Source organism: Condylura cristata, unplaced genomic scaffold (assembly GCF_000260355.1).
Source record: "Condylura cristata isolate star-nosed mole 26May11 unplaced genomic scaffold, ConCri1.0 scaffold00005, whole genome shotgun sequence".
NCBI lineage: Eukaryota > Metazoa > Chordata > Mammalia > Eulipotyphla > Talpidae > Condylura > Condylura cristata.
The window spans coordinates 35,761,603-35,777,154 of record NW_004567106.1 but is presented as its reverse complement, the minus strand read 5'-3'; the positions used below and the strand labels follow the sequence as shown (position 1 = coordinate 35,777,154).

The 15,552-nt window shown below is 34.2% G+C and overlaps 1 protein-coding gene across 5 annotated transcripts in view; it reads right to left on the bottom strand.

Moving 5' to 3' along the window:
* KIAA1324L (KIAA1324-like ortholog) overlaps positions 1–15,552 on the bottom strand; it is a 190,623-nt gene that overhangs the window by 45,037 nt on the left and 130,034 nt on the right. For all 5 annotated transcript variants that reach the window (XM_012720964.1, XM_012720965.1, XM_012720963.1 and 2 more), the window contains 6 exons: positions 13,052–13,138; positions 11,329–11,434; positions 10,255–10,407; positions 9,596–9,684; positions 2,238–2,418; positions 669–797 (listed from right to left, as the gene is read on the bottom strand). In XM_012720964.1, the coding sequence (XP_012576418.1) occupies positions 669–797; positions 2,238–2,418; positions 9,596–9,684; positions 10,255–10,407; positions 11,329–11,434; positions 13,052–13,138 (745 nt within the window). The remainder of the gene's footprint in view (positions 1–668; positions 798–2,237; positions 2,419–9,595; positions 9,685–10,254; positions 10,408–11,328; positions 11,435–13,051; positions 13,139–15,552) is intronic.

Here is a 15,552-nt window from a genome sequence, read left to right as displayed (position 1 = left end):
AATGAAATTAAGGAGTTTGAGTATGAGAACACCCAAAATACTTGAAACACTGCCAAACTATTCTCCATATGACTGCCATTTTTAATGATTATGTAATATTCATCTAATTAGTATAGCATAATTTTCAAAATGATTACTTTATTGGTGAATATTTAGAACAGAGCAGCTGCTTGCATAGCACTGTTTTGTTTAACAGCATTTCATAACAGTATTTCATAATAATATTGACAAGAAAAAAAAAATCAAATCCCTGCAAGGGCCTCTCTCTGTCTATATGTTCTCCTCATTTCTCCAGGTACTCAGCCTCCTCTCAGTCCCAAAGATGACACTTTTAGGTTAACTAGCACCTCTAAAGGGTCCCAGTCTACATGAGTGTGAGTGTGGGTGTGAGTGTGTCCTGTGATAGACAGGCTTCCACCCATCACTGAGTCCCAATCTGCACTTGGGACTACTGAGATGGAGTCCAGCCACCAGCCACCCAACACTCAAAAAAAGGCAAAATAAATTAGATTCTTACATGTAAGTCATCTGATTATGACTCCACATTTACTATTTTACATAAGTGGTCAAATGATAAAACTGAAGGTCCACACACACAGATTTTTGAAGAGTCGACTGCCAGAGTCTCTGCTGCCAAAATATATGATGTAGGCTGATTTTAAACTCACCATTCATTCCATCACATTTTGAATTCCCAACGTTGAAACAGGATGTTTTCATGTTGCCAGGAAGGACATTCCACCATTTATATTCAAACCCAAGTGCAGGCTCTGTTCCTGCTGGACATGGTCTACATTCTATAGGAGACAAGCAGAGCCAACAGTTATATTTAAAATGCATCTGGACAGCTTTCTCTTCTTCTCTTCCAAGCACTACTAAATTTAAGTTAGCACAGAGGGAAATGGGAATAAAAAGATATTGAGCCAACAATTTCTTTAAGAACTAATAACTTTTCTAACAAGAAAAATAATTCTGGAGTTAGCATATATGTTATATTGACTAATATGGGAAAGGATAAATACAAAATACTTTGCAATAGTTTTTAATATCTTACTGGAATAACAGCTAATACTGAATTATCCCTTCACAAGAAAAGAAATTCTGAGGCAAGTTCTCTTACATGTGATGTCAAAATCAATTCCCTTCACTATAATGGAGGGAACATCTTGTCCTTCCTACTGCCTCTTAAATTTAATAAAATATTATACTATTTAATGTGGGGCTGAATTTTAATTTGACTTGAAATTCAACTCATTGGCTATACTAGAAATTTTTCTGGAAGTTCAGAGGATTGGAAAAGTTTGGTTTACAAATTAAGCTCATTTAAATTAATATCTGCAACAATGAAAGGGATGGACTTTTCCAATCATTTCTAAATTTAGCCAAAACACTTTTTATTATCATATTAGTAAGAGTAGGAATAAAGAGAGAAAATGTTCATTGAGCAAACACTTCCTAGTACCAGAGTACTAAGGAGGCATTTCATGTAATCTGCCCTATGATGGTAAGCCAGGCATTACTATCCACAATCTTATATATGAAAAAGCTAAAGATCAAAGGTTTAAGTAACTTAGATAAATCACAATATTGGTTGCCTGAAGGAAGTGGATTCAAACTCATCTCAATTTGACTCCACAGTTCTTTCATGCCTATTTCCAGAACCCTAGATATTAAGCACAGTTATGGTTACGTTCAAGAAAAATATATGCAAATAAAATGCTTTGTAATATCTTTCTATTAAAACTAAAAAAATTCTATAACCACTTTCTATATCATTTGTTAAATAACAAAATTTTCTAAAATGTACACTTTGAAACAATATTATTTACGTACTTTTTAATTGCCACAGCATCAAAATAAACAATTTTTGGAATTGTTATAACACAAAGTGTTATTTACTATTCCAAGAGTGAACTTATATTGTATTTTTGCATCCGTAAGTGTACACATACACTAGAAAAGGAGTACTTAATCACAAATTTGGTATAATTTTCTTATCATTATATAGAGATAGAGAATCATCCCTTTAATAGTGTATCACACAAAAAGCCATTAGAAAACTTTTCCAATGACTGTTAAATAAGTCACTGCCACCTCATAATTCCGTATTTCTCAACTATTCTGAAAAATTTAAGAAAATCATGTGATTTAAGCAATTCTTTCATAAAAATAATTAATAACAAGGTAACAAAATTATTTTGCTAAAGGTCCAGTTCTTGGACCAACTGACAGCCTACCCTTTGTTCCATCTGAAAACATTCCAGGAGGGCAGGGGTGGCAAGAAGAAGATCCATTATTATAAAATCCCGGGTTGCAAGGTGGACAATCCTTCTTCTCTCCAGAAGGGGGCAATCTAATAGCATCTGCAAGATCCTCCCGGCAGATTTTTGGCTCTATCCACTTGTACATTATCTGTGTCTGAAAAAAAAAAAGGGCGGGAGGGGGGAAACAAACTTGCATGTCAAACATGCTTTCTAGACACAAAATGTTAAACTGAAAGCCTAAAAAATTCCAAATAGTGACCAAATAAAAGGGATTAAAAAAGTCAGCTGAAGAAAATATAAAATAGTTAACAAGAGAGACAAAAGAAAACTACTGTGGTGGAAAAAAATTATTTTTTATTATTTATTATTTTAAACCCTAAGCTACAGGCAGCCTTACCTCATACATGTATCTCTTCATGAATACCACTTTAAAACACAGAACATGTGATTCTAGACATTTGTCTCTAGCCACTCATTCATTTAATTCTGTAACTCATGAAAGTTTCTATGCTGACACTATTATTTATTTCATTTTGAGACTTCTACTACTCTCTTTCTTGCCTCATCCATAGCACATATTATCAGGCTTTGCAAACAGTGATAACAAAAGGAGATGTCTACTTTTTTTTTTCTAAGAATGTATCTAGTTTTCACATTTCAATCCTGTAAATTCATAAGTGCTAGTCATTTCTGTCAGCCTTATCCAATAACCTGATGTTAGATTATAAGATCTGTAGCTAAAACATTAATCCCGAGTCTCCTGGGCTCTGTTGCATGTTCTCTGCACATTAATAAAAAGGGAGTATGTCTTCAAGGAGAGTCATCTATTAAATTCTTTTAATTCTCATTCATGCATACAACCCCATACAAAACAAAATATAACAAAAAAGTTATAACCCAAGCAAATCCAGAAAAATTTTGTTAATAAAATTACTATCATTTTAAAACCAGAAGCATTAAATGAGTGGGTGATAAAAAAAACAAAATTGATATGCTCGATAGAAAAATATTCTGTGTGCAAATAAAAAGGTAGCCTTTTCCCCCATAAATACAGGCTTTAAAAAGAGACTAAATGTTTCCTTTGTTACGTATATAATATGCTGAAAGTATTCTTTCTCCTTTAAAACAATTTCTGCAATAAGGTTAATATTGAAGCTGGAGAACCAAAATTAAAGGCAATTATCTAGTTAGTTTAGTTAATAGAAAATCACATATATTAAGCCCTTTAGGACACTCAATTTCATTCTCAACTATTCACTTTTGAAAGTGAAAATTACCTTATCTCAGGAAAAATGCTTAAGAAAATGGTTTAAACGTGCATCAACAGAATTACAAGTAACTTTTCCTTTTTGCAACTCTTCTTGCATTTATTTTATGGCCTATGGCATCAGTTTAACCAGTCCCTTCACCCATCTGCCTCTCTCATCATCTTTAAAATGATGACTCTTCCTGCCGCAGTTTCTAAATCACTGAAAAAATAAATTAGACCCTATGTCCATAAGGAATTCCAAATTCCCCTAAGCAAGACAATATAATTCAGACAACTGAAGCAAATTAAACATCATTATAGTGGAAGGATTGTCTTTTTGCAAATTCTTGCTTAAGTACAGAAAACAAATCTCCAATCTTAGTCAATTAACAAATTTGCTGAATTATTTTTGACATTAATGAACAATACTATTGAGTTACAGTGAGCTACTGCATTGTTGGGAATAGTTGGTTCCTAGGTGGGAGGGGGCAGTGCTAAGACTGAACAGATCACTGATCCTGGGGCCTCATCATAAAATCTCCCACCACTTTGAGAGTTTGAGATCATTAACCTAAATATTCATAAAAAGGCAAGTCTGGTTTAGAGCTATTAAACAACTTGCCCAAAAGTCAGTTTATAAATAGTAAATAGTAAAGTAAATAGTAAAGTAGCACTACTCAAGGAGACTCAGTTTGTAAGAGTAACAATCACAAAATATGCAAATACATTTTTAACATGTCAGCTAACAACAGGATTTTTTTTAAAAAGATTTATTTATTTATGTATCCAGAACTGGGGTACAGGCCAGAGGTGCAGGGGTGGTGAGAGGCTTCACCACAGACAGAGTGGGGAGCAGAACAGGCAGATCATCGAAGTACACTGTTGAGAGGAGCAGCGGGCAGGTCAGGAGAGGTCTGCCATGCCATGTGGTCACCTTTGGGGCAGGCGGGGATCGAACTCATGCTGTAGTAGCTTTAGTTTCTTAGTGCTGTGCTTTAACCCACTGCGTGGCCACCAAGGAGGGCCAACAGCAGGATTTTTAAGTCAAGCATGGTAAATGTTTAAAAATTAGAAAATGTGGACCAACATTTAGACATTTAGAAGTCAAATTTCAAATACTCTGCAGTAAAATTTTGTTTACAAAGCTACTTGGTTCACTTGGCAGACTGTTTCTGTGCCTCTCCTTCTAATGGGAACAGATGCTTCCATGTCTGGCTGGCTGGTGAAAGATAATAATTAATATTAATGATACTTAGCCTCAGATGGCTTGCTATGCAGGTGAAAAACCAACAATCCATTCTATAACAAATTGAGATAAAATTATAAAATATTTTATGAAACAAAAAGCCAATAAAGCAAAACTTAACAGATTTCCATTAAGATCACAGAAGAGCTCTGGTGCCCAAGTATATTTATCATAAGCATGAATACCATAGATTTTAAAGAAACACATAAAACTATCTATTGGAAGCTGGTTCTTATATTAAAATAAAATTCCAAAGGAAAGATTCTAAATTTGAGAGTAGATTTGCCCACTGTTCTTTCCACTGTTCCTGCACAAATGCACTAACACTTTGTAGATGGGCTAAATTCACCAGAGTCAAAGTACAGGAGGTTGAAATTGTCACTCCAACCTGCCTGCCTGTGCCCCTGGCATTCTTCCTTAGATGTTCTCACACCAGCAGGATGTGGCTTGCTACCCTGCCTTTGACCCTTTCAGTTGCAGACCTGGGCAACTTGATATATCCATATATTAGGTGATATTCATTTATTAAATGATGATATCCATTTATTAATTAATTTCACATTTACAATTAGCCACATATCCACTTAACAGTATCATTTAGTCCATTCTTTATCTTATCTACAGGGAGATTATGTAAAACTAACAAATATCTTCTAATATCAGGAGATATCTTTTCTCTTCATTTATTTTTAAGTTCATTTTTTATATTTAATTTCTTTATTTGTATATATTTTACATCAGATATAGTCCCCATAGACTTTCCACCTCCAATTCACCTGTGTACCATCACCTAAGTCCTTTGTGCACTTCCCACACTCATTTTTCACCCTCCCCTTCCCCTGCAGAAGATATATGATTTCTAGTTATCTGATTATAATTTAGTTTTGTTTTCACTTTTTGTCATTTTTTTTTCCTGGAGTCCTTATTTGGTTTACCTATATTCCTCTTATAACTGAAACCATCTGATATTTTTATTTTTCTTTCTGACTTATTTCATTGAGCATAATCCCTTCTAACTCTATCCATGTTACCACAAATGGCAGATTATCTCCTTTCTGCTGCATAGTAGTCCATTGTGTATATATATATATACCACATCTGGAGCCAATCATTTATTTTTAGTCATTTGGGTTGTTTCCAATTCTTATCTATTATAAATTGTGCTGCAATAAACACAGGGGTACAGGTGTCCTTTTGGATTATTATTTTTTTTTTTTGCATCCTTTGGGTAGATACCTAGGAGTAGAATTGCTGTGTCAAATGGCAACTCCATGTTTAGTTATCTCAGGAACCTGCACACAATTTCCCATAGAGGTTGGACTAGTTTGCATTCCCACCAGCAGGGTAGGAGAGGTGCTTTTTTACCAAACCTTGCCAATATTCATTGTTGTTAGTTTTTTTAGAGTTCTTAATGAGTGCCTACTTGCCAATCATCTCTAGTCAACATTCTTTTGCAATCACACCTCAAGCAATGGATCTGTGTAAATATTTGTGTGCAATTTTATGTTTATATACTACAACACATATAAAAAGTGAACTCTAGGGAAACTTTTGAAAACAAAACATACATGAATTTTTTAGTTTGCTTGCTACTAAAATAATTTTATACTGCTTGTGGAATGTAAATATTCTTTAACTTTTCTATTCTATACATCCTATTTCATACTTACTAAGCTTTAGTCAGGTAAGCCACTCTTGAGGAAAAAAAAAGAAAAGAAAAGCATCTTTCAGGATCTAAAAAAGCAAAACTTCTAAAAAAATAAAGTACCATAAAAATCAATTTTAAAAAATCTACTAATGTACCACAGGGGACAGAGTTCATGCAAAAATTAGTTGTGTCATTAAGACCTTCAAAACATATCTGTAAACCAAAAACAACAAAAAATAATTCTTTAGGTTTGCTTATATCTCTGCATCTACATAAGGACACAGATATGCATAATACTTGATAAATAGTAGGTTTGACAAATAATTGGTGAATGAATGAAGGAATGTTGCTACCTTACTGTACACATTAGGAAACTAAATCCTTGTATCTCTTTTACCTCCTTCAGTCTGATTTCCATGTTTTAAAATGACTCTCTTGAACTCTTGTCATTTGTGGCAACACAAATGGAACTAGAAGCAATTATGCTAAGCAAAATAAGGAAGGAAAAAGACAAATGCTGGATGATTTCACTCATATGTATATTATAGAGAAACAAAACAAAGAGTCGGACAAAACCGAACCAGAATCAAACTTTAGGAATATGATTGTAAAAGTAAGGCCAGAAGGGGTATGTGAGAGTAAAAGGGGTAAGGCATCCAAAGGACTAAGTGAATGGCTATAAGCCTCTGGTGGTGGGTAGTGGAGTGGTAACCTGAAGGGGTATGAACCTCTATCTTAAATCATATACATCACTATATACCAGTACTACCCCAGTATGGAAAATTAGCTAAGAAAACATTAATTAATTAACCACAGACTTACTTAGCCAGTGGATATTTTCAGTCCTCATTGAGGGTGACCCTTCAGCAACATCAGCTCAGCTTAATCTCTCCAACCTCTATTACTAGGCTCTGATACTCCCTTGGATTTTTCTTAATACTTTCCAGTCACTTTCCTCAGTCATTACATCGCCCTGTTCATCTTTTTTAAGTCCACTCTATGTTCTCTACTACAAAATTTCAACCAAGATCAAGGTTTCAATTACATCTATTTGCTGATAACTCTCAGATTCAAATATTCAACCCAGGGTTGCACAACACTTCTTTTCCAGTATCTCCACTTGGGGAGCAAGTCTTGCCATTTGTGAACTTTAATACAACCTATTTTGAGTAAAGTCATATTTATACAATTATATATACTATTGAATATATGAAAGAGTTACACTTTCTTGTCTCCAAACTTTCTCAGCAAATAATGTCTCTGCTTACCCATCTTTATCACTTCCCTCCCACTCCCTAGATCTAATCAATCATCTTGTGAAACTGACTTAATACTTATTTTTCCAATCCACACCCTTCTCGCTGGCCCCCTGCCACCATTCACTTCTTTTCTTTTCTGGCAGAAGAGCATTAGTTAGCAGCTTCCTGATTACTCACATCCTCTTTTGTCCCCCTCTGTCCAATCTAGTTTTCTAAACACTCAGTAAACCACTGGCATACACCAAACTATTCCACGCAAGAACAAAAATCACTAAAAGATAAAAAGAGAACCAGTGTGAAGACTGGAAGAAACAACAGGAAGATATCAAATCCTCATGTGTAATCTAAGCTGTTTCAATAGATTTTTTTTTAATCAACTTTCCGTAGCTTTTTGTTTACTTTTGAAATCTTTTAGTTTCATTTATCTTGAAATAAGTTTAAAATTATTTTTAAAAGAATCACTGTGCTGGTACACGATTTTGTTCTTTACTGAAAGTGTTCAGAGTTTACCAAGACTTAACAGGAAAACATAAATTTTGACCATCTTTGTACCATGCATAATATGTGGGTAGGTGTGTAATATGTTCAATGTGTGCTACTTCATGAGCATGTGTGCATATTCTGTGCATACTACACTTAAATATAGCCTTACTTCCTTCTACTACTCACTGGTATAATAAAAACAATACTTTGGAATAGTTTCATTATAGCAAAGAGAAGATTCTTTTGCATATAAGACTTAATTCACTCAAGTTTCAGTAATGCTAAATGAATGATCATCACACAGAATAAACTAAATCAGCCCAACAGGGACACCACTGCATACATAGTTTCCTAACAGAGATAGCCCTTAGTTAGCTGTTACTGAAGGTTCATCAAGATCTTATTTCTTATGTCTTTTAAGAGCTATTAGTTTGAGTTACTAAGGAATTAGCAGAATTATTAACAGTAATAGTTCCACTTCTTATCACTGACGTCTTTCACTAAATTAAATACTTACTCGTCTAATTATTCTGAGCTACTATTTGCTGTATTCTAAATACTAGAATGTGCTTCATCTTACACATCCAAAACTATATTCCTTTAAAAAGAATTAAGGACAAAACATAAGATTAACAAGCATTTAAATATAAAAATTATAGATTAAAGGTAAATATAAAAATAAAGTAAGTAATATTGACATATGTATTTATTTTCCAAACTAGGTCAAGAAGACAAATGTTATCATTTCAAAGAGTAAAAAGTATAGAAAGAATGGCATGTGTAGTCATCTTAATCTCAGTTTTTCCTCACAGGCTAAATTTTCAGTTAAGAGAATGCCAGGTCAACTGCAGAGTTTATGTGTACATTTACCTCTGGCTAAGTGCCTTTAAGATGGTAATGACTTTACATTTTCTAAATGTAATTACACAGTAATCTGCTGTAACTGAATTAGCCTATGGCTACATAGCTTTTATTGACAAAAACCAGTGAGGAGCCAAATAATTAAAGAGAATTATATTTCCACAAGCCACAATACATACTTTAAGGCTGTGTACCTCCTGAAATTGCTCCTGAAATAGAGAACTTAGAAACAGAAGCAATTTCTCTCTCACATTGAGCCAGGAGCCATGCACTGACTAGTTCTTGTTTTCTCTCAGCAGCATTACGAAGTGGTGCAGATATTATGCCCATTTTATCAAAGAAAGAACACTGAATCTTAGAGACAGCAAGTAACTTGCCCACAACACTAAAGAGTCATACATTCAACAAAGCTAGGCCAGTTAAAAAAAAAAAAGCTTCAGAATGTAAATTCTTAAGTTTCCTCTATATTTTCTACATACATTATAAATCAACACATTTAATTCCCTCATGAATAAACAAGTGCTTGCTCAGATTGGGAAAGAGCTTAATAAATATGGGACAGAGTTGGCTGAACAATGCTAGTACCTTTCCTTCTTCATCACATGGAGTGTGGATTTGGAAATAGTCTTTGGTGGTACAGGGAGGGCGCTCTGTACACTCACTGGATCCTTCCTCTGTAACATAAAGTGTATTTCAGAAATGAATTGTTTCCTTTGTGTCTAAGAAAAGGCAAAACTCAAAACTCAACAAAAAGCAAACAAGTAAAAAGTGAAAATAATGTTACTCAAGGAATTTAAATAGAACAAGCTAAATTAAAGAAAATATAAATTTATATTTTCATTTCACTAAAAATAATATATTTTGCCTAATACACAAGGAGTACATCATAGTTTATCCAAAAATATATTAGATGTCTTCCATTATCACTGAGCACTGGAAATCTGGCACAAATTAAACTGTTCTAAGTATGAATCACCTAAAAATACAGTAAGAATTTTTAAGGTTAGTATAAATGCATCCAAAGCAGTTACCTATGGGGTGTGGAACAGGAAAAAAAAAAAAAGGAAAGTCATGAAGGAAGGACTATTAACTCATATTCAAGCTATTCACTAGATATCCACTTCATCACTTTCGTTCTAATCCAATTACCCATCACACTTTGTGTAGGATTTCAGGCTTATGGCTATATAGTTGATTGACATAAGTTTAGAAAGAAAACAACCCGGTGTACAACTTCTTCTTACCTGAAAACTGGGACTCCTCTGCACATTTTATGCATTCTTTGGCTCCTTTCTCAGAGTAAGTGTTTCTGGGGCAAACTTGGCAGTTGAATGAACCCGGTTTGTTGCTGAAGGTGCCTGGCTTGCACGGAAAGCATTCTGAGGTGTAAGCCACCCCTGTGTGGAAATGAGGACAGCATCAGAGGTGGGTCCAACAAACACAAGCTTTATTCAACACCAAGGAAGTATTCACTATGTGGGAGAATCCATGTGAGATACTGAAAAATACACAAGTAAAGCAAACACTTAAAGGAGAGTCTCAGGTATGATTAAAGTATAGTAAAATATAGCAAATGAATTGTCAAAGGTAACTAACTGTGCTCACTCAGAAGGATAAACTCTTAGGATGCTTCTAGGTTTAAAAGTCTACTACTCTCTTATCTTTGTGGCTATTTGTTCCCTTTTCCTTCACTGCTCATTCTGTCACAAGCAAGATCTACCAGACACTAGAAATGGTTTATTCTGGATTGTAATTCCAGTGTTTGCCAGCAGATGTCCCTGTTATTAATGAATTAGTGACAAGACTAAGCACACTTGCAACAAATTAAAATATAAGGCAAATTTTAATAAAGGAGAATCATTGCTTTAATTAAAAGAAGGCCTAATTGAGAATGAAAAATTTCAGAATTTAATGGACACTCTCGTGGGCCAGAAAAGGCCCAGATGATTCAGAGAAGTATAAGAGGTTTAGTAGATAATCGGACAGAGATGATTACTTTATTATTTTGGGGAATATATCAATGATCTGGGTAAGCTTCATGCTTGGCATAATAGACAGACAACAATATCTTATTAAGAAATATTATTTTATTTTATTCAAAGATATGAACATCATATATTTGTTTTAACACAGATTAGGCAGACACAAACAAAAGAAAGAAACCCATCAACCTGCCATAAAGAAAAAGAAGTTTTTTATAGCCAGAATATTTCTATGTATGAAGCCTAACATACTAATTCCTTTCCCATTTACCCTTGAGCAAACAATTTAACAGAAAATTTACTAGATGAGTACTAAAATAGATTACCATGAAATACCTTCAATTGTAATATTTTTTACCAACACTGGTTTGACCGCCTTAGAGCCCATAAGGATGCCTGTAGTTCTCCAGTATAGTATGTTTGTGCCTGATTTAAGCATGACCTGTTAAAAAACATACACTGGTAAGATGAACCATAGTACTTCCAAACACATATGAATGAATACTTCATAGACATTTTCGATAATTTTTATGAAACACCCTAATTTGAAGCTTCCCATTTAAGTATACTGTTAATTCAGCCCTAGGTTCTGCTGAAGTTCTTATTTTCTTAAAAAAAAGGTCAAAGTTGGTAATCTAATAAATATAGTGGTAAAGAAAGAAGAAAAAACCTAATCTGAACAAATGATGAGGTGATTCAGACTATGTGCATAAAGTCTTTATGTACATTTAAAAGCAACTCAGAGGGCAAAAGGCATTCAGCTCACTTGTATATTTATATGCTGCCACAATTCATAAGTAGGTCTTTGACCTCTGAAAGCAAATAGGAAACAGAATAAGTTTGCTTCCTTTTTAAAATTATTTAATAAGCAACAAAGGTAGCATCAACAAGGGAAAAATACAACTATCCTGACAGAATAACCTGACTTAAATGACACTATGTCTAGTACCTGCTTTCTCTCCCACTAGCACATTTTTCTAACTAAAATCAAATGACTTTCCTAAGGAAATTTCATGCTGATTCAGGCATGCAAACTAATTTTAAGGGCTCCTTGCTTTCTCATTTGCCACCCATATTCTTCTATGCAGTATCTAGCTGGCCAAATTCAAGCTGCATGAAATTAAACATATTCAACTTGTTCACCCTGCCAGAGTCAGAGAAGTAGTGCATTAAAGACTTTCTCCTTATTTATAATTGAAGAGAGAATATTTGTTGCCAAGGGTTACTTGTAATTTCAAAGCTCATCTGAATGAATTCCTAGGTGAATGGATCCTAAGTGGTACTAGTATCATTTCTAGGCAGACAGATTAAAATAAAAACTCAAAAAGAGTACATTGTGTTCACTGCTCCAGGTTGAGGCACCTGCTACAACACAAAGGATGGATTGTTGTTTCTGGAAAGAGTTCAACCTACCCTGCAAGGCATGGTACCCCAGCCCTCCCTATGTCACCTCATTTAACACTGTGAAGTTACTCCCATTTCTCACATGAAAAACCATACTCGAAGAGATTAATCAGGTGCCTAAAGAAACAGAACTATTATATGCCAGAGTTAGATTTTAAATTCATATCTCACTCCAAAGGGACAGTGTTCAAATGCTAACAATGATTCGCTAACTGCACTATCTAATAACGGCCTTCAAATATCAAGTGTTCTTTGGTGATGCAGCAGGTCACATTTTACTCTATGTGATCAGAGAGGCTAGAACTTGACAAATAGGGCCGATGGTAAGATGTGAGTTTAGGTTACAATAGTGGATGATTTTTTTGATAATCAGAGCTGTCTAACAATGGATTCAGCAGAGCTCCCAACAAAACAAGCTTGGAAATCACTTGCCACAGAGACTGTAGTAAGGTGAATAAAGGGAACTCAAGGATCCTGCCAATGAGAGTCACTGATTTTCCCCCCTGACAAAGGCACATCTCAAAATTTACAACTTTTTCCTCTGGATAGAAATTGTCTAAATTAACAAATAATTTCATTTTTTTTAATGTAAAGATTGGGAAAAGAAAAGTACAAGAGCAGAGTTGGTGAGAAAGTAGAACAAAGACAGACTTACAGAATGAGAGCCCCATTCTCCATTGTCTGTGAGTTTCACCCACTTATCAGCGGTGGTGTCCATCTCCTGGCACTGATCGTTTTGAATCTGTGGCACAACACAAGGACCTCAGTAAAGTTTCTTGAATAATGGCTTTTATTCAACTGTTAATGCACAAAAGGAGAGGCTACAAGAACTTCTTTCAACACATACTAAGAAATAGCCACTAGAAATTCTCAAGCAATAAACACAGTAAGGCCGGTGGAGTCTAAGTGACAGATATAAGACATAAGACAGTGGTTCTAGGTAAACCACCAGTACTTTTTTTAAACAAAAGGCTAACCTAGAAAGAAGTAGGGAAAAGGAATGAGAGAGGGAGGGAGAGAATAGCTAACAGTGAAAATTCACATAAAGAAGAAAAAGTGATAGTAGAAATCTACCCAATTCATCAAAATTTTAATAGCTTATGTTCACCAGGCAGGCCCAATAGTAAAAAATATTTATTTTAAAATATTTGGGGCAATAAAATTTAAAATTATAAGTAAATTAAATTTGCTTATTTTTAGTTCCCTTGTACTTAATGACAATTTTTAGGTAAGTGAATAATGCCAAAGTCAACATTCCAAATTTTTATTTGGGGTAAATGTTAATCACTTGCCTTACTAATTCAAATGACTGCAGTTAATATCACTATACCAAACATTTTGAACTTTTCAGACAATTATTATAAAATGCCTAAGAATTAAGACACTTCTTTTCTGAGCCTATGAAGAATACAAGGATAGCAAAAATTAGGCCATCTTTATAATATTGCATGAGTAGTCAGCTAACAGAGTGGCATTAAAATAAAAGCTATCACCTGCTTTTATTTTATTTTATTTATTTTATTTCTCAGCTAAATCACTTTGCCACTTTACTTTTCCTCCTTGTCAGTTTACAAACAACATTAAAATGTCTTCCTAAGAAGTATTTCCTAGAAACTTAATAGAAAATAGATTCTTTAACCCTACAAATGTCAAAGAGTATCAGCTACTCAAGATATTTGCTTTAAATGATTTTAACTGCTACTTACAATGACCATCATACATGTGAAGCCATTTTAAAACAGATATGGAAAACATCTTTGGTGATTACTGTTTGAATAAGCTGAAAAATTTTCAGCTTCAATCAGAGACTAGTACTTGACATTCTGGAAGTCTGAGTTCTGCTATTAATATTAAAAATAGTAAAGGTAGCTCATTCAATCACTTCATTCAATCACTTACTCTTTGTAGGTTTCAGGTTCATCATTATAAAGAAAGTCAGGAGAGCACAGAACCAAAGATCTGCTTAATTCTAAAATACTTTAGTTGCTTTATATTATGTAATACCTATAGATAAGCCTGCATCCTCCAGTCTTCAGCCATTGCCTTTCCAAACAAACAATAGCATAATACCAATGAAGTTTTGACCATTTGACTAAAATAGCTGCAACCATAAAACTGAAACAAGAAGGAAATACATGACCTAATCATCCCTCTTCAGTCTAAAACCAGAATAAAGGTATCATTGAAAAGAAGTAATGAATTTCAGGCCTTTAGGAGTAACTTTCTTGCTTTCTTGACAACTCTCAAAGAACTTAATGGATAACACAAAATTAAATCTTTAACAAGTATGTAATTACTTTGGTGTTTAACTTTGTTTAGTTTTAATAATATTGCAAAAATAGCCCATGGATTAGAAAATTTTTTACTGTGAGCAGTATTTTGCAACAAAATGTAGCTTAAAAAGCAAATCTGTTTGAATGTTGCTAAACATTATACTTTCGAAAAGAATATTAGCTATAGAAGTCTCCTTCGAAGGTCTTGTCACACAATACGCTTTATAAAAGAGTTGAGGGGTGGCAAGTTAACTTAATTGCCAAACAACAAAAAATAGCAAAACAGAAGCAGAGCAGGATTCTATCATGAGGACTATCACTTCCTGAGAAACTTTTGATTTAGAAATTTCCACAATAAAAAGAACAATTAAAATTGTTTAAGAATGAATATATTTGCAGGACCTCCCTGATGGTACAGCAAGTTAAAGCCTTGCACTTAAAGCCAAGGTTGCTTCAGTGTGAGTTCTACCCTCGCCCCAGAGGTGACCCACATGGTGCAGCAGACCTCTCATATCTCGCCTGTTGCTCCCCTCAGCAGTGTACTTCATCCATCTGACTGTTCTGCTCTCTACTCTGACTCTGCTGAATCCTCTCACTGCCCCTTCACCTCTGGCCTGTACCCCAGTTCTGATGTACAAATAAATAAATCTTTTTAAAAAATGAATGAATATATTTGCTTCTGAGATCTGGACCAAAGAAATTTCCTTTAAGATGTTTTCTCCAGTTACTTGCACAACACACATTTTGAAGTTTTTTTGTTTTTGTTTTGATATAAGAAATCAATATGAAAACAATTCCTCATGTATTTGAGTAACTACCATAAAGACATTTGCTATATTAGAAATAGTTTATATTATACAGTCAAAATTTTAATAGTAGCCAT